Source organism: Perissodus microlepis, chromosome 8, assembly GCF_051167445.1.
Source record: "Perissodus microlepis isolate ML-2025 ecotype Zambia chromosome 8, ASM5116744v1, whole genome shotgun sequence".
Taxonomy (NCBI): Eukaryota; Metazoa; Chordata; class Actinopteri; order Cichliformes; family Cichlidae; genus Perissodus; species Perissodus microlepis.
In genome coordinates, this window is record NC_140468.1 from 17125444 (window position 1) to 17145132 (window position 19689).

The 19689-nt window shown below is 45.6% G+C and overlaps 1 protein-coding gene and 1 long non-coding RNA gene across 2 annotated transcripts; one reads left to right on the top strand and one right to left on the bottom strand.

Moving 5' to 3' along the window:
- Positions 1–148: 148 nt before the first annotated feature.
- Positions 149–16416, bottom strand: prr12a (proline rich 12a). Its single transcript, XM_084937810.1, has 15 exons — positions 14968–16416; positions 12930–13087; positions 12298–12459; positions 7273–12020; positions 6596–6823; positions 5748–6444; positions 5117–5643; positions 4858–4974; positions 4536–4669; positions 3808–4289; positions 3580–3699; positions 3010–3107; positions 2066–2197; positions 1651–1746; positions 149–1555 (listed from the first exon to the last, which is right to left on the bottom strand). Exons 1-15 carry the CDS (start codon positions 15048–15050, stop codon positions 1421–1423), a joined length of 7917 nt encoding a protein of 2638 aa, XP_084793936.1. The 5' UTR covers positions 15051–16416; the 3' UTR covers positions 149–1420.
- Positions 16417–17598: 1182 nt separating this feature from the next.
- On the top strand, positions 17599–19335 carry LOC146381740 (uncharacterized). Its single transcript, XR_014801151.1, has 3 exons — positions 17599–17990; positions 18744–18862; positions 19161–19335. It is a non-coding gene; the product is annotated as an uncharacterized LOC146381740 (long non-coding RNA).
- The last annotated feature ends 354 nt before the right edge of the window (positions 19336–19689 follow it).

A 19689-nucleotide genomic window follows, 5' to 3' on the forward strand; every position in this document is an offset into this window, starting at 1 on the left:
CATTTGTGTGTAAACTGGGACTTTCATTTTAAACATAAGAGCCACCCAAACAGACCTTCCTCTTAAGGTCTCAATAAGCTGAGATGTCCCTGCTAAGATGGATGCACACACATATGCATGTGTGTGCATATATAGGAAAATGAAACCATTTGTTCTTTGCAGCTTTTATTTGTTTCTCAAATACAGGAGAGTTAATGTACAGAAGGACAAAGAATTTCATCAAGAACTGTACAGTATTTACACATCTTTGTTTTCCTTTTTTTATGGAAAATTAGATTGTTTTCAAAATAAGTCATAGTATGCACAAACATCAAAATGATAAAAATGAAATGCCTATCTCATGTTTAAATATTCCTCGTTTATACTCCTCCTTCCCACGTGGGAGATGGACAGTTTACTTCTTTTTCTTTGCACCTGCATGAATGATGATTGAACTGAAGCACAACAATGTAAAGAGTCAAATAGAGTCTCCTTATTTTCCCCGTCCTTTTTTTTTTTTTTCTTACTTTTGCTGTTATTTTACACCCACTGTATTTGATACATGTCTGTCTCAACGTCTGGTCTTTTTTGGATAGAGGGGAAGACGACTTGGATATGTGGGTTATGATTGTATACTGAACCTGTGGAAAACAACTCTTAATAAAAAAAACCCAAAAAACAAAAAAAGCATTTAAGGGCAGCAAACCAGCACTTGTGAGAGCTTAAGTTAAAAACCTCCTCATATAAATAATAAAAATGTGTTTATATATTATCACACAGCTGACTGGTGCTGCCCTTCACATAGCACAGAATGAGAGATAGCGATAGAGAGAGAGCGTTTATTAACACATTTCAGGTTTCTATCTGCCGACGAGTCCCCGATCACGCTGCTTGCGGCGCACGCAGTTTTTAAAAAGCATCCTCGCCCTCCTCTAATCTTTTCAAAAGCCAACAGCTGATGTTAGTCTTTTCAAAAAATAATTTATGTAAAAACTAAGCGGTAATAGTTTCTCTTTGAGCTATTGTCTTTATGACACACAGTTAACAGGATGTCAGTGGCTCCCACGTTGACTTGGCGATCCTCCTCTTTGTCCTTCCACCTTGCCTCTCTCCCTTTTTTTTTTTTCCGTAAAACAATCAGTTTCCTCTTGACCCTTCGGTGCCCCGTGACCACGAGTGGGGGTCCCCTTCTCACAAAGTAAGACATTTCTTTAATCATTGATCAACAACAAGAAAACAAAAAACAAACAAATAAAAAAACAAAAACAAAAAACAGGCCAGTGTCCGAGGTCACGTCAACAGACCCTCTCGTGTTCATCAAGGGCCTTAGAGATTTGAAGAGGGGAGGGGGAGGGGGCTGTACAGTAGGATCCATCTCTTTCCTTTTTTGTTTTCAAATACTCTTACTTTAATTCACTGTCTGTGTCTTTATGTGGCTGAATCAGGCTTTGGTGCTGAGCGTGAGCAGCTCGATGAAAGAGCTGAAGAGGCTGTCCAGCCAGTTCTGGTTGGCCATGCACTGCTGCACCACTTCCTCTTGGCCCGGGTCCTCAGCTGCCTGCTCAATGGTGTTGGTCTGGGAGAATGGGATGGAAGGAGAGACAATTGTAACCAAACCAAACACATGGAAGTAGAAGCTTCAAAATGAGCAGAAACAACATGGTTTCTTACCTCTTTCTTGCACTGTAAGAAGGTGTGGTATTTATAATGATGCAGGGAGTGGTAGAGACTGTAGATCCGATAAGACTCGGCTGACAATTTAAGGTCCTATTAAAAAGAACTCGGATTATTGCTGGGGTCAATTTTAGTGAGATTATTTAAGGAAAAAAAAAGTAAAGTAAAATTAAGTGTTGCTGTTCTGGGTTTGGAAACTTGCAACAGCCGTTTGTGTCCACCTACCACCCTTCACAGTAATGATTAATTCTGTCAGTGTAGTGATTTCAGTGACTATCGTGGTTCAAGGCTTTTTTGTGATTGACAAAATTTACAGTCACACAAAATTTCACAGAACTGTGCACAGATGTACTGCTGTATGCTGGGATTTCTAACTATTCATAGCGTTTAGCAAACACAAAATAATGCACACCTGTGGTTTAGGCAGGGTCTTCTTGACTCTGTTGAGGGTCTTGCGGTTGTAAGCATCGCCGCTTAGCCGGACCCTCACCACTCCTGAATCCAGGGGGTCTACAATTATCTGGGGGTAAGCATGCAGGACCTCCTGTAGAGAGAGGGGCAATGAGGACCAGCCACAAAACAGTCACACAAAAAACACCAGTGTCCTCGAGTTCGAGGATCATTTCATTTACCTGCAGGCATCCTGTTACAGAGTCTACCAAGGTTATTAGTTGGCTAAACCATTGTATTCAACTAATACAAAAATAAATACTATACTTTTGAAATAAAAATTAAACTAAAATATTAGTTAAGAAAATAGTGTCAGTTATCTGTTAGTCTAGTGGTTTTCAAACGCCCTCCATACAATAATAATTAAAAATCCAGATATGAATTGGTTAAAAATATTAAAAAAAATTATGCAGATTTAACAGCTTTTTAAGCTCAAACAAGTAAACAACTTCATGTCAAGTCAAGCATGAGACCCATCCACCAGTTTTAACCACCAGGGGTACTTGTTACCCTTAAGGCATCTGTCATTAAATTTGCATCCTCTCATTTCCATAAACAAAAACAGGTTTTTTCCTCATTCCAATCTTCTTATTATGACAAACTAATGTTTTGGTGTGTTGTGGCAACCTTCTGCAATCTGAGTTTTGGGTGAACAAAAGTAGCACAGGAAGCAGAAATGGCATTATTGTAAGCTGGAGGTGACTAACATGATAAAAGATCCATCCAGAAGAAAATGAAATACCTTTTAAGACACTTTGACTTTGTGTAAAGTGTAAATAGGTTTCTTCCAACAGAAACATCAGCATATTTTACAGGCGGTAAAACAGAGCAGTGTAAAATACTTTTATTACCTTCTATTATGTGAGCCAGAGGGACAGAAAAATAAGCAGCACATTCACAGATTACCTGGTGTTGAGAGCTCATGCTGACTCTCCTCAACAACCTCCTCTTCTGTTCGCTAAGGATGCTGTCAATCTTCCTCATCGGAGGGAGGTAGAGCTCATCTGATGGCCAATCAATGTAAAAAACGTTTCATTAGTCATCATTCATGTAGCTGCCAATCATTTTAATGCCAGCAGCAAACTGAAAGCAGCTCTCCCTGGCTGCAGTTCTTCATGCACTCCCAGGGCTTCCCCTCCTAACCTGTCACAACTGGTTTATCTGGACTGCTCATAAACTCATAACGTGTGGGCTGTTTGTCCAGCCGGAGGCTTCGACCTAAAACCTGGCAGCTGATACTTGACAGAAACGGTGATGTTTACTCAACCTGCCCAAACTTTCTGCTTATGAAAATACCTCCATCCAGTTGTTTCAATGCAGATATTTAAGCTAGAGAAAAGTGAGCTACCAGACAGGCTAACCCAGTTAGAGCAGAGATTTTCTCACTTAATAATTGCATCTGATAATTATTTCTTTATTTTTCAGTTAACATAAAACTGGTAATTATGTTGAGAAGGATGTGCGTGCGGTTCTCACCGTCTGTGTCCTCCAGGGCTTGGATCATGTCAGGGTCCAGGGCCGTGCTCACCAGCATCTCCACGTAACTCCTGAACATCTCCCTCATGGCACGGTTGTTCACTCCACCTTTCACTGGCACTGTGGGTGAGAACCAGTTTTAAACGGAGTCTTCTACCATCACACTAATTAAATTATGAAAAACCCCAAAACAAACACATCTACAGTGAAAGAATTGAAGGGTCTCACTTTCATTTTCGCTAGCTGCCTCGTCCGATGAGTCTGAGTCAGATGATGAAGGTACTTCCTTCAGCCACTTCTTCCTCTTCTTGGGCGGCGGCTCTGCCTTCACCTTGGCTGGCTTGGACTTGGGTGGTCGCTCGGCCTTTTCCTTCTCCTTCCTCTCCACCACTTTCCTGTCTTCCTTCGTCCTACCTCGCTCTGCTGCACGTTTCTCCGCTTTCTCCTGCTGCGGCTGCACCCGCTTCTCCTTTTCCCTCTCTTTCTCTGTGTCCCGGTTTTTCTCCTTCTCCTCAGCTTTAGGCACAGCAGCTGAGAGCTCTTTCCTCTCTCGTGGTTCTTTTGTCGTCGTCGTGGTTGTTGTGGTCGCCGTTCTTGTTTTCTCCTTCTGTTCACGCTGGACTGGTGGAGCCACTCTCTCCTCTTTCTCCACTACTCTTGATGGCACCTGAGTGGCAGGAGGGGACGCCATTCTGGGGAGGGACTGACGTCTGTAGGATGAGGAAATCAATTTTATTTAGTACAACACAGTATAACATTGAGGGGTTTTTACTCATCCTGTCCTCAATTGTTAAAAAGTCCAGAAAAACGGTGATGATTCGATCATCAACAACCAGCTTCTGTAGATGCATTTCCCTAATATCTGAAATGATTGGATGGTAGTCGCATCATTGATCTACTCTAGTTTGTTTCAAATTCTTTATGGGCATGGGTTTCAGCATGAAGAACATTCTTACCTGAGAGCAGGTGTGGCTCTGCGCCACGGTCTCCTGGAGCACACTCTGACATAGTCCTTTTTGTTGACATTCTCCAGAAACTTGACATATATTCGCTGATAGCGTCTCTTAGCATCTCCAAAGTATCCAAGATACTGAGCCAGAAAAGGAAGAACAATTTTTAGTTCCATTAAATTTGATGATGATATAACAATACAGACAGGCGTAAAGCTAACAGTATAGCATACAGTGCATTATTTTATGATATTATGGCTAGAACACTAAAGAGCATATAAACAGACTTGTTTGAAGGTACATTAGCGAGGGCGTGGGATGAACTCACATTGCTTGTGGCACAGAACTGTCTCTGCCCATCTTTGATCTCTGGGCTGAACTTCTGCAGCAGGGCTTTCTGCACCCTCCAGATGGGTGGAGGCTCACGGCCAGTCTGCAGGGCCAGCTGTATCCAAACACACAATCAGTTATTTTTCTGTATTTAAAACTCTACTGATGCCTTCGTAGCCACATAAAGATTAATATATAGGTTCAAAAAAAAGAAAAAAAGAAAAAGAAAAAAGAAATTCATAGATTGATATAAATACCTTGAGTGTTCGAATGTCCTCCACACGCACCACAAACTCATCCCTTTCTCTAAAGATGCCCTCCCCTCCACTCTCACTCTCATCCTCCTCGCTCTCTCCAACAATGGCAGCATCTTCTTGCTTTTGGGCAAGATGCAGCGAGGTGATCTTAGGAGCTGGGGGCTCTTCTGGAGAGGCGGGGGACTCGGGAGATGGCATGGGAGACTCCTTCTGAGCTACAGAAGGAGGAGGGGAGACTGGAGCTGGAGTAGGGGCTGAAGCAGGAGGAGGGGGAGGAGGAGGGGTGGCAGGCTGTGGGATAGTAGCCAGTGTGGGAGGTGCAGGTGGGGGGGAAGGAGGTGTGGGGGTGACAGGGCTCGGAGGCTGGGAGTCCTCCTGCTCTTGTTGTTCTTCTGCTGGAGGCAGGGGTGAGGGGAGCGAGAGAGGAGGGAGGGGAGAGTGAGAAGGAGACGAGGATGAAGCAGGAGATGGAGGAACAGAGGGAGGTTCAGGAGTTGTGGGTTCTGGAGGAATCTCAGGGAGAGGAGCTGGAAGGAAGGAGGGACAAGAAATTCAATACCATTAATTCTTTTAACAAACACATTAAAGGAATTTCTAAACTAAATTTCTAAAAGGCAACTCCCACTCTTACCATCAAGCTTTGGTGCACCCAGGGTCTCCAGCTGTGGTTCCTCCGTCATATCACTCTCTTCATCGCCACCGGTGCTTCTCTCCTCTTCATTCTCTTCCTCCTCCTCTTCTTCCTCCTTATTCTCATTCATGTCTACATCTTCTGGTTGAAGGACATCTGGTTCGTTGGATTGGGGCTGGGTGTGGGGGGTGTGCATGGCAGGCTGTGGGCTAAGCGTCGGGGGCTGCATTGCGGGTGTAAGAGGGCCTTGACTTGGTTGATTTTGAGACTGGGGAGGCGGTAGCGGGGGCTGGATGTTTGATGTCAGCTGAGGAGTGTCATACAAAGCAGAAATTGCTGAGGAGATGCTCTTCTGGAGGTCCTGGTTCTTTCCCACTGAGTCCTCCTCATCGGAGGAGAAAGAGGGCAAAGTCTCCAGATTCCTCTTTAGCTCATCTTCTAAACGCTTGGGGCTGGGGCAGTTGCCCAAAGCCAGACCTCCATTACCTTCACCATCCCCGAATGGGGGTGGTGGTGGTGGTGGAGGTGGTGCAGGAGACAGTGAGCGTAGTCCTCCTGATTTACAGGGTGAAGTTTCACCATTGTCAGGTTCCATTCCCGGTGAGATGTCCAAGCCTGGATGTCTCTTTCCCGTTTTCAGGAAATCCAGAAATGAAGCAACAAAACCAGCCTTGGACTCAGAGTCCTTCTCATCCCCCTAAAAGAAAGACAAAACAAGAACCTCTAATTCAGATCAAATACAAAAACTATCGAGCCACAAAGTCAAATTATGTTCATTTAAATTCAGCCTGAGCAATTTTCAACATTTTCTTCTTCACACAGCGAAAATGAAATCCTGTAGCCGTTACCCTTTCCTCCAGCCCCTCGTCATCCACTCCTTCACCCATCATCTGGCTTTTCTGTTTGATCTTGTCCTGACTTCTGGTGCTTTCAGTGCTGCAGGGAGGTCCGGGACTTAAACCAAGTGAGGGAGCAGAGCCAACTGAGCCGTCTGACAAAGCAGGGTCCGTGCCAGACAAAGAATCTGTCCGCAGCAAAGCATCAGAGGAGGACAGAGTACCAATGGGTAACTTGATCTGAAAATAAAAAGAGAATAAACCTCATATTAATTGTATTTTTGCATGAATGTAAAGGCGTAGTTGGCAAAAATCTAGAAACCTAAGATAAATTAATTTTAAATTTAAGAAATAATCAGGTATAATAACTAGGAAAAAAAATGGAGGACAGTGACTAATAATGAAACGGAGACAGAGAGGAAAAAAAACCAAAACACAAACAGCAACCTTCAGCTGGCTCACAACTCCAATAAGAAGCATCCACACACAGGTAACACTCCCTGCTATCACATCAGTAAATCTACGTTATTTAAAGTCAGGGCTTATATGTGAACCCCTTCTTTTATATGGGATTTTACAGTGACCACCATCAGACCACAATAAAAAAACAAAACAAACAAAAAAACTAGTGTTTGCTTTGTACTTTTATTAGCGTCAAACCTGCCTTTTCCTGGCAGAATCCCACTGACCTTGAGAGGTGGAATTGGCTCATGCTGCTGCTGTTGCTGCTGCTGTGGCTGGTGATGGAGCTGCTGTGGAGGCTGCTGCTGCTGATGGAGGTGATGGTGGTGCATCTGATCCGGCTCCTTCCCGCTCATTTCTATATACATATCCTCCCTTCTTCCTCCTCTGCCTCGGCTTCCACGGCCCCTACCCCTCCCTCGCCCCTCTACGCTGAATCCCCCTCCTACTGTCATTCCGCCCATCTCCCCCATCATCCCTCTTGGAGTGTACGGCTCAGGCATAGGACGGATGCGGGGTCTCCCTCTTGGCCTTGGAGGACCCTCTCTTTTGGGCCTAGTGGGCTTTCGGCCTCTCTTCTTGGGTCCTTCTGGAGGCAGGAGTGTGTGTGAACCCATAGTCGAGTAGCCAGAGGAGTGGTAGAAATCAATGTCACCCATTAAAGGGCTGAGAGAGCCACTTCCTCCTCCTCCCTTTCTGCAGCTGGACACCAAATCCGGCAACAAGTCCGGGAGTCTCCGGCTATTCAGCCGGATGTCAGCTGGCTGGTCGGCTTTATCCTCATCGTCTTCAAACTCGTACTCTTGAGCATAACTTTTCTTAGGCAGTGTGTTGGGGTCCCTGCGCTCCTTTAACAGGTGGAAAGAGCTAGACTTAAGGAGCTTCTTGGGACGAGATGAGCAAAAAATGGGAGACTGGAGACCTCCAGAACCAGGTCCCGCATTAGTTCCTCCAGGCCCTGAGGACATTTTAGCTCCAGAATTGTTGGGACCAGCTGTATTGGAGGTCATACCCATCGCTGGGGCCTGTGACTGTATCAAACCTAGCTGCTCAGTGTTGACAGTTGAAGGCAGCTCATGTGTTTTAAGGGAGTCTAGATCCAGGGTCATGGTGTTGTTGGTAGGTTCATCCAAGCCATGACAGTAAGGTTCATAACCCTGGTCTCCACCATGATGACCCATTATGTCATAACTTGGGCCACTGCTTCCCCCTGCTCCACCTGCACTCTGTCCCGCTTTCAGTGCATCCATTCCTTCTTGCCCGGTGTGGCTTTCATTCATCTCTTCCTGCCCTGGTCCTGCACCACCAGCACAGCTAGACTTGTAGTCCTCTGCGCAAAACATGTCCTCCATTCCTGGAAAAAAGGAGCGGTCTTCATCCTGAAGCAGGGAGTCTGGGAAGCAGATAGATGTTAAGGGTACAAAGCGATTACTTTGCTGATTCTGGTCTGCTTTCTCCACGGGGCTGACCGTGTCAAACTGGTGCTGTTCTGAGCGCTGCTGGTCCAGCTGGCTCTGCTGAGGGGTGAGCTGGGCTGAGAGCGGCTGCTGTGGGTCAGGCTGAGGCTGCGAGAGGGCCGAAGCAGAAGGTGGGGGTATATGATGAGGGTGAGGAGGCTGCTGAGGGTGGGGCTGTGTATGTGGGTGGTGAGAGTGGGTTTGTTGGTGTTGCGAGGACGGATGCTGCTGCTGCTGCGCGTGGTGCTGGGAAAGGTGATGCATGTGAGACGGGGTAGATAAGCCGATGTCAGGCTCCGTAAGGAAGGAGTGGAGTTCAGAGGCTGAATGCTGCTGCGAGTGGTGGGTTTGGGGAGGCTGATGGTGGGGCGCATGCTGCCTCTGCTGCTCTTGCTGCTGTTGTCGGTGGCGCTCGCCACTCGCTCCGCTCCTTCCTGCGCTGCCCGGTCCGCCACGTCTGTCTTCTGCAACTGCGACGTCTGTGCTGGAGGTTTGGGAGAGGGAGCGCTCCAGCATGTCCAGGGAAGAGACCACAGAGCTTTGTTTGACCTGGCTCTGCTCGTGCTGATGTGGAGGGGGCCCGTGGTTGTAGTGAGCCGCTGCTACCTCCAAAGCTTGGGACTGCAGCTGAAGCTGGAGCTGGGTGGCTTGGGACTGAGACTGAGGCTGGTGTTTACTCGAGCCAAGTCTCCCACCAGTATTATCCATTACAGCTTGTTGTTGGCTAATAGAGTGCTGCTGCTGCTGGGGGAGAGAGTCCATTTTATGGTGCTGCTGATGCTGTGAATGAGAGTCAATTTTGTGGTGCTGCTGATGTTGGTGGGAGTCCATCTTCTGGTGCTGTTGGTGCTGAGGATGGGAGTCCATTTTGGGGTGCTGCTGATGCTGTTGGTGTTGCCGATGAGAGTCCATCTTGTGGTGCTGTGGATGGGGCTCCATCTTGTTGCGGGTGGTGTGAGACAGCACCGACTGGAGCAGATGTGGCGGCTGACGGGACTGATCGGTGGGAGAGTCCATCAGGGACGCAGCAGCTTGAGACTGGGAATGCTGCTGTTGGATCTCAGGTGTTTTCCGTGGATAAGGGATTTCTGCACGCTCCTGTGGCTTCTTCTGGAGCTCCATTTGGGTGTGTGGTGGTATCTGCGAGTGTGAGGACACATGTTGAGTGTGTGAGGAGTGCTGGGGAGCGAGGGAGTGCTGAGTGTATGGGTCGCCCCGGCCATAGTGGACTACGGAGCCTAAGTTATCATGGTGATGGAGGTGGGAGTGTACTTGTTCAGCGCTGCCTCTCCCACCGCTGCTCCTGCTGCTTCCCACGGAGCGCTCATTCCTTTGCTGCTGCTGCTGTTGATGGTGGTGTTGTTGATGTTGCTGCTGTTGTTTCTTCAGTGACATCTCCAGCTGGCTATCCAGCCCTGAGATGGACCCTCCAGAACCTGCATTTCCTACTCCAGCAGTGGTTGTGGCACTGTGGGTACGTATGACACTCTGCGGGTGGTACCTCTCCTCAGGAGTCTTACTCATGTCATAGCTCATCCCTTTGCCTGAATCAGTGGTTGGGGGCACTGACTGGGGCTGAGGCTGTGTTTGTTGAGATGTCTGCTGGGGCTGTTGTTGAGGATGGTGATGAGCAGCCTGAGGAGCAGGGCTCGCTTGGGCTTGCAACAGATGTTGGATCAAGAACTCATCATCGTCATCTACTTCCTCTTGAGATCTCTGAGAACCCACGCCTAGCATAGAAGTGTCCGCCTTCGTCTTGGAGGAGGTGGAGTGATACGACTGAGGTTGGGAGCTGGGACCTCTGGTGTCAGGGAAGCCTTGTGGGGAGGCTAAGAAAGTCGGGGAGAGAACTGAGGAAATGTATTTATTTGAGCCTGGTCCTCCTGGAGATTGAGTAGGGCAGTTGGGTACTGGAGAGTGCAACCCTGGACGGATGATGCCAGAGTTGCCTGATGGAGAGGGGCTGGAGTCTGGGATATGGTAAGACGCACCTCCACTACCTCCTCCACCTCTCTCATTGGTGAGACCATTTCCTGCTCCTCCCCCTGACCCAGAGTTTCCACTTCCTGTGCCACTGCTGCTTCCTCCCCCAGATGCTCCACTGCCTGACGAACCACTTGACCTTAGAAGGGCAGGTGAGTGGCCTGGGGCTCCATAGCCTAGCGATGGGCTTCCAGCTCCACCCAGAGAGGATGGAAGTGATCCATAAGCAGAGTCAGTTCCATATAGATCAGTGGAATAAGACTGGCTTCGTCCTCCCAGACTTCCATAGCCTTTCCCTCCAGTACCTGAGCTCAAGTCTTGAGCTTGTGGTGAACTAAAGCCTCCGTAGGACTGAGCCAGGTGAGATGTGGGGGGTTGATTAGGGGAATATGACTGTGTTTGTTGCTGCGGTGGGGTCTGACCAGTTAGAGCAGATGTGGGGGTCTTCACTGGGGGGACAGGAGAGCCATAGCCTGAGAGGCAGGATTTTGGAAGAGATTGGGGAGCTGATGTAGAGGTGGCAGGAGGCTGCTGCTGAGGGGCTGGAGGAGGCGGAGCTGGCTGAGGGGGTGGCTGTTGCCTGGAAGGGGCTGCACTGGAAGTGGAGGTGGGAATCGAGTTGGAAGGATGAGCCCCAGAGGTGGCAGAAGAGGAAGAGGAGGAAGAGGAGGTGGATGAAGCCGAAGGGGGAGTGTGAGGAGTTCTGGAAGATGATGCAGAACTGCCAGAAGAATAGCCACTGCTCGAGCTGCTTTTGGTACCTTTCCCAGCTGAGGAGGAAGAGGAGGAGGAGGAAGAGGAGGAATAGGGAGGCTGATTAATTGACCGATACTGCTCAGTGCGGGAGGTGGGCTTGTGGTCAGATGAGGGGCTCTGGTCTCCCAACGGACTGCAAGAAAGTCCAGCATGCCTGTGATGGGTGGCGATCTGCTGGTACCCAGGCCCTGAACAGCCGAGGTAGTGCTGAAGAGAGTGGGCAGCAGAGGACGAGAGCTGCGACTGAGCTGGCGTGGGGCGCTGGTAGTGTTTGATAACGCTGTCCTGCCGAGGCACGGCCCTCTCCTGAGCAGAGTTAGACTGGGACTGAGACTGAGGCTGGGGCTGGGCTGAGGGAAAGACTGACGGATTATACAGCTGGGAGGACTGATCCTGTAGCTGTGATGACAGCAAGTTGAACTGGTGTGACTGCAGGTGCCTGGCAGAGGACGCTTGGGCTGATGTGGCACCTGTGGGATCCTGACTGCCCCTGTAAGCAGCTGCAGCCGCACCCTGTGAGGACAGGAGTCTATCAAATCCCAGACTTGACTGAGATGGGGCTTTTATGTGTATTAGGGGGTCATGTGGGGAGAGCAGACCATTGGATGTTGGACTGAAAGTGGGTGTGTCCTGGAGGGAAAGGGAGGCACCAGGGAATGAACGGCTGGAGAAGGAAGCCGGATGCTGATAGGCTGATAGAGCTGAGGAGGAGGGAAAAGAGCCAGAGCCAGGAAGGGCTCCCGAGATGAATAGTTCAGGAGGAGCAGGCGTGTGCATCGCTGTTAGGAAAAGGAAGACATTGCAAAATTACTCAGTAACCTTCAAGCTATCATTTCAAAATCTGACATAAATTAGTAAAACAAAAAAGAGGATTTAAAATTAATCAAGTCAAAGGGAAAACTATAGACAAGGACAATAAATATTTGATAAAACACACATAGTCACACACTCAGAATAATAATGATGGGCAAACATTGGGCGTTTTTTTAAATGTCATATTGACTATGGGGCCTGTTTGAATGTCAGCACATCAGGGAAGATCTAACATAGCCCCACCTGTTTGCCAGGATGGCGTGCGGAACTGGGATAGTAGGGAGGAGGCAGAGGGCGGAGGCTGGGGACCCCGGGACTCCAGGGCTGAGATCAGATTCATGACAGAGGCATCGGGAGCAGAGGGGCTGGCGTGGTGGAGGCCAGTGTCAAACAGCCCAGACAAACCTTTAGAAAAGAAAGACAGAACAATGAAACATTTATTCACTGATTAAGATCAAGATTGCATTTTTTATTAATTAATTAATTAATAAAAATTATCAATCAATTTAACAAAAAAAAAAAAAAAAAAAAAGCCAGTTGCTCAGATGTACGTAAAGTAAGAAAATTAGGTTTAACTTCTCGAGAGGTTTATTTGGCAAACCTGATGTAAAGCAAAGAATATAAAAGGGAACTGTAGAAGTTCCAGCTGTATCTAAAAAAAAAAATACATAATTCATAAGCCATTGGAAAAAAAAAAAAAAAAAAACGTATGAGAATGAGCACAAGCTTCAACATCCAAGGCTTTGACTCATCCAAGTGATAATGTGCACATTTTTCAATGACAATAATCTGCCAGGGCCTGTATGGACAGACACAATAATTCATTGCCAGGGCCCCTTATGGTGGTGACATGGAAGGTATGACATTTATCTTACCCAAACTCCGTCCAGCTGCTCCCCAAGCTCCGCCTTGGCCAGAGCTCCCTGGGTGGTGATTGGTGGCATAGCCCTGCAGAGGGTGTGGGGTGGCGTAAGCTTGCCGGTGAAGGAGCTCAGACTCTGGGTGGGATGATCTGGAACTCCCATATACAAGACTGGGAAGACATGGGAGTAGAGAGGATGGGTGAGGAGGGGTTGTGAACTGTCAGTAATTTCACTCATATGAGAATTTATGAAAACATAATCTGTTCTCACAACGTGACCCATGAGGAAACACTTCCTGATCTGGGGTCTACCTTTTAAAAACACATCTAATATGCAGGTCGCTCATTTAATGAATGATGTTACATCCAGCCCTACTCATTAGGGGCATACCCTTTATATCTTCACGCTTGGACGTGATCTACAGGTGTAAAGCAAATCTCTGATAACTATTGGATTACAGAATTGTTCATTACATCCAAATGTATTAAACCATATGCAAATGTTTTAAAAAAAAAAAAAAAAGCTGTATACATGCTATGCAAAAATAAAAGAACAGCTAATTTGCAATTACTATAATGAAATCAGAAGACACACTCATTGCATAATTTGTAATTTCCCCAATCTAAATCAACTCCCTGCTTAAATCTTAAAAGCTTCCACTGGCAGTACTGTGCTTTACAAAAGAGAGATGAAATGCGTGGCTGCCTGGCTAACCAGATGACATGCTAACATTTTGTGCTGCTGTTAGCACCGCCTAGCAGAGCACAGCAGCTATGGTAGAAATGCAGATACTAGGCCCAAACTGCAAGGCCAGCCTTGCATTTACATAAAGCATGGGTAACCAACGCGTGGAAGTGAGCCGAGTGAAAAATACAGTTTCCTTACTGAGCACCAAAGACAACTGATTAATATGCTTGTAAGCACTGATTATGATGATGGAGCTAACAGCTGGATGGTGCAAGCCGACGCAAATGCATGCTAAGCTGCATGCAAACATCAGCAACTAGCTAGGTTTGTTTCATCAAATATTATTCCCCGAGGGACCGCGAAGGCTTTCGAGTGTGATCCGGCTGCTACATCTGGGTTTAAATATCACACATGTGCCTCTATACATGAGGCAATGACGTTTGCATGCACAGGCCTCGATACACATCCCTGCAACAGAGCGCTAGCTCTCAGGGCTAATCAAAGCTAAAAAAGACAGAGGCATCCTTACAGGGTCCAGCCGATTTTCACTACCACCAAATGCATTCACCCTTGGCCTAATTTTATTGAAATTTACTATTCAGGCAAACGACAAGCTGCATGTTTGACGCAAGAGTGGATGTGGGGCAATTTATTATGCAAATGAACCCAAATCATCCAAAATTTAAAAAACAAAAAACAAAAAAAAAAACACAATTTGGATCATGCTTGGCGAAAAAGACAGCCAAAACCTCAATTATGATTGTTGCGTTAGCCTTGTGTGAATAATTTCCTTCCCCTTTTTTCGCCTCTTTAAGATGTGGTTATTTAAGAAATCTTTAATTAAATGCATCCTCTCGTTAATATGCATCAGTTCATCTTGTTGATGTCTGTTCGGGGGTGCTGCTGGAATGGCTTTGCTGCGTCTGCACTCTTTCCCAGATCCTATCAATCCAATGAATTTCTATCCATCTATCGGGGGTTTGTGTCCAGGCCTGCACACAGGGAACAATAATTCCTATGGATACTCCAGACATCCTCCTCCCCCCCCCCCCCCCCCACCACCATCACCACCACCACCACCACTACCTCCTCCACCCTGCCAGGTCTACCTAAAAAACCCACGTCTGTCAATCACATTCAGTTCATTTCCCCTACCTTTCCTTTCTCCACCCCGCCCACCCCCACGACACACACTCATCCATTCCTGTTTATAATATTATTACTATGCAACTGTTTGGATGACAATGCATTACACATAATAGCAAGGCATGGGTCTATACGTGAATGGCGACAATTTGTTTACATGGGTCACACCGTGCAAAGTAGCACTAATGCATGCACATTGTCTGAATCCAATGCATACCTTGCTTTTGCCGTTCTCTCGTAACTCCATCCTGCTCCTGCGCCCAAATCACCGAATCCTGTTCCCGGGTAATTTCTATCCATTTATGTGGTGTACAGTGTGTGCGATGAGGATGAAAGCAACGAGAACGTCGCAGGGCAGGTTACGGAAAAAAAAATCCAGTCTCTCACGTTCTCGTTTTCAGACTATTTTCCCCGGTTTCATAAGCAAGTCCTCAGGAGTGGAAAACAGCATATTGAAAGAGAAATGGAGGGGAGGAGGAGAAAGCTGGATGAAAAAAGAGGGGGGTCTACGGGGTTATAATCCAACCACCTCCAAAAAAGCCAGTCTTTCTCCTATTCCTAAACCTTTCACATTTATCATTTCCACGAATGCAGATTTAGTCTGAAACCAGTCACGGTCATGATGAAGATGCCGCGGATTTGGCCGGTGATGGGCGAAATGCTGATAAACATTTGACTTGAATGCGTCCTTTTTCCACCGTCTCTCCTCCCCTTTTCTTTCAGCTAGTTTTGGCTAGGCTGCTAGCACGAGAAAAGATTGCAATCGACAAGCCACGTTGGTAGCAATCAGCCCCAGTAGACGAGCAAAGAAATCCACAATTTGAAAACCTCTTCCCCCTTTTTTTCCTCCCTTGCATGCGAAATCGTTCCCACCCCCCCTTTAGGAGCAGAGCTGTTGAGCTAGCAGCAGATGCTAGCTGTCAGTAACGACGCATCAAAATAAAACGGGGCTGCTTTTATTTCCCCAAATGCTCGCTCCCCATATTTCTCTTTTGGTATATACAAGTAAAAGCGACGACGAGGTTGCTCACGAGAGAAAAAAATCCACCAGAGCACGAAAAACCTTAAAGCCCAAACGAGGAAGTGTAAAGAAAGCAGGCCGCGTTTTAATATTTTTTACTCATTTTCCTCCGGAGACGCCATTTTTGAAGGCGGCTGGCCGCTTGTCCGTCCTCCCTCTCCCCCTTTCTGTGTCTCCGCCGAGACTCACTCACTGTCTGCGGTGACCTCCATTCACGCTTTTCAGTTTGCCAACTAGCCCTGCTCAAATTCTAGATTTTTTTTGTTACCTTTCTGAACCTTTACGTATCAATTTACACAAAATAGTCACCTGCTCGCCGCGAATGCTGCGATTTGCTTAGACGCGTTCGAGTGCAACAAAAAAATCCCTGTAATTATCAGATTTACGGGCCTCCATCAGTTACTTTACACATTCGCATCCAAAATGTCCAGCTACTTTGAGGTACAGAGGCATTTCCTGCTTCCAAAGAGATGCTTCATGAAATCATTTAATTAAGCTGCAGTTTGTCTCTAATCATTTAAACTCTAAGTACCGTCTTCCTTCCATAATCTTTATCATGCCAAGATCTGTTTAGATCTTTCTTTTTTTTCTTGCTAATCTTATTATTTGGAGAACCTGTCTGCCAGACCCCACAATGCACATATTCTTTTACACCAGCAGATGGCACACTGGATTCTACAGTCATTATAAAGTAGGAGGGTTCAGTGGCGCTGAGACACAGGTCCACGCTCTTGAGCACGGCTTCGTGAGATACTTTAATTGGCTTGATTATCATAATAACTTGCCATTGTCTCCAAACGCTGCCCACATCCGCCGAGATGCAACCAAGATGAGGTATTAGCGAAGTTACACAAAAGGTGAACGGGCTTTTAAATGAGTCACTGCCGAATGTAGATGTGGACCCCTTTGTGTGCCCATGATGCACACGCTCTGGAGGCCTATTTGTGCAGGTTATTATTCACATTATTGTGTGAATATGGATGTTTGTTGCCCTCTAGTGGCCAAGTTAAATATAACCACATACTGTAAATACCGCTTAAAAGCACAGGTGGCAAATATCACCAATGTTTTGTCATGCCCTCTTTTATCTGTAGCATGCAAAGAGGACACATCATGCTGGTACCTATTCTGTTATGTTGAAAGCTGTATCCTGTGACACTGTGAAATTAACTGTAACACCAAATGATGGGATGCTGATTTTTGGGGGAAATCAGCGGGAAGTGGGGGAAAAGGCATCATAATCAGTTATTCTTGGACTGTGTGAGCCAATAAGATTTATATCTATATCTGATTTCTATCAATCAAATGCATAATTTTGGTTAAGAAGCTGCTCTGGGGAACTATTCCTATTATTCCCTGTATTTTCCCTTAGTTTTAATAATTATTATGATGAGAGTCTGTAAAATCTTACATTATAACTATGGCTACAAAATAACTTTCAAAATTTCCATATGTTGCCATTGTGGGTTATAGTTTGTCGAAGAAACAGCTGAGTGCGTATGATTTCTTAAATTATGTGTGCGTGTGAAAAATGTTGTCAAGATGAGTTAAAAGAAAAAACAGGTATTTTTTTTACCTTTGGTAGCATTAAAAACACTAACACTAACTGCCTTTAAAAGCCACCTTGTTTTGGTTAAACTCTCAGCTCAGCCCCCTTAAGCCAACAAAACATTTTAAAACAAAGTCAGGAACCCCGGTATCTTTTAAGCTAACCCCCCCCTGTAGTGAGTATTTTGGATGCATTAGGGGACCTTTGTAATGCTCAGTGGTTGATTTAAAAGGTCAGTTATCTGCATATTCATTAGCAGGACAGCCAAACAAAAGAATGGGATAAGGGAATTTAAAGAATTAGGTACTTAATATACAGTGATGTAAATAAACTGGGAAGTGAAAGGAGTAAGAGTGGCACAAAACTCAACTGAACACACTAAAAAAAAGGAACAAAATTAAAGTCGCTTCCTAAATAACGTTCTCCTAACTTCCTGACTTTTTCCTTTCTTAAGCTTCTCACACACCGTCACTGTCATGCCTCCTCCCCTCCTCCCTTACCTCCCTCCCGCCTGTGTCCCTCCATCCCTTTTAAAGCGTAACCATATTTGACTGCAGCTCCTGCAGCAGCACACCTCCACAAACTCCACTCTCTCTCCTGTCAAAATGCCAGACTTTGCCGACGCTGTGCCAGCACCATGCCAGGTAATCAAAGAGGACTCTGACAAATGGTGAGTTCTGACAGGAATAAAAGTTCTTTTTTAATCCGTGCTTGCATTCAAAGTCGTAAAATGAATCAGTGATCTTGATTGCTGTTTCCAATCGGTGTGACAGTGCGTGAATAAAATATCCTTGTATAATGTGCTCTCGAGTAAGATTTATGAACCGTGTTTGGATTTGGGTTAATAATCTGGCCACTTTCCTGTCATTTTATGCACAATAGCCAGCGCCCACATTAACATGTCAACCAGTTTAAGTGTCTGTGGGGAGATCTACAGACTGCACTTAGAGTTCATACTAGTTTTAAACATAACAACATCCAAATGGGACCCATACTGTAATGTCTTGAGAAGCATAAATATATATGAGGTTTAAAATAGACTTCCACTTGTATACCCTATTGAAGAGGACCAGTACATTCCAGCTGGCTGGTTCATGTTACGTGCATGCAAGAAGATATTTAGTCCGTGTCCACGTGCAGCAGTGATTACTGTCAGTACAGCTGCTCTACAGATTACTCACTCATCTTCTCGTACTCCACCAAAGGCAGATAAAAGCCACGGTGGAGGCTGAGTTGAAATATATTATTATCAGACCCAATTTGAGTAATCCCTTTGATGTGGACTATATTTAGAAATATTCCTATTTAGCTTCAGATGGGTTCATTTGCTTTACATGTCTTCATATTAGCACAAGTTCAAATTAAGGTCCTAAAGAGAAGAGACTGATGAGTGTGTTTTTTTAAATCTCACATTGTGTTTCAGTGTCAGAGACAAGGGGATGGAGACCTGTAAAGATCTGATGGATGCCTTCCAGGCCTGTGTAAAAACCCTGTCTGAGGGGTCATGATGCACAGTGAGATCCATTTAAATTAAAAAAAAAAGTAAGTTCACAGAAATTGCTACAAACTCTTTTACACAGATTTTTCTTTTTCTTCTTCTAAGTCGGCAAAAGCTGAAGATTGTGACATAATCACAAAAGTCGGGAATAATCAGGCCAAAATAAAACTGTGTTCAAAAACGAATGCAGAAAAGAAAATGAAACAAAATAATACAATTTAAATAATTCTGTAGAAACTGTAGCATGTGTACTGTTGTGTGAATATACCTTTGATGGCAAACTGTTTATCAGAATATTTTGAATGACGTATGTGTGTACTTGTATTTATTTTTCAATCACAGCTTTACCTCAGGTTCTTCACTTTCCCATCTTCTTATTACACTGGAAGGAACCATCTGAAAACTGAAGAGGGGGGTGTTGCTTATGAATTTACCTCCATACTTCTACTTATTCTGTTATAATTGTTGTAATTGTTATACTCCAAGACTAATTAGCTTACTGTGGATAACAAGTTTGTTTGATACCTTACAATAAACTTTTTTCAACATACGTTATATTGTCTTTCTTTATGGCAGCACATTTTCTGTGTTCTTACATTATTATATGTTGGAGCCTCTCCACTGGTGGACCTGTACGTTCGACTTAATAGAATTAAGAAGAGCTTGTTAATCTCTGCTTAATCCCACTTTAGTACCTACACAGAGCAGTGTAATGTTACATCTGTAGTCTGTGTGTGGGGATCGGTGAAATGTACTAAGCTCAGAGTGGAGAAAGGCCCTGGAAAAGATGTTTAATGGGGGTTCTAGAGAGAGAATTAGCACTTTTTTTTGCAGGTTTATGCAAAAAGCAAACATCATTCACACACTGATA

What these genes read in the sequence shown, in the direction of transcription:
- prr12a (XM_084937810.1), bottom strand. Translation starts at nt 15,050, where the DNA reads ATGGATAGAAATTACCCGGGAACAGGATTCGGTGATTTGGGCGCAGGA. An exon ending in AGACCCTGCCTAAACCACAG is followed by an intron (nt 1,747 to 2,065) that starts GTGTGCATTATT and finishes TCTTTTTAATAG; the next exon opens with GACCTTAAATTGTCAGCCGA. An exon ending in TCTTACAGTGCAAGAAAGAG is followed by an intron (nt 1,556 to 1,650) that starts GTAAGAAACCAT and finishes CCATTCTCCCAG; the next exon opens with ACCAACACCATTGAGCAGGC.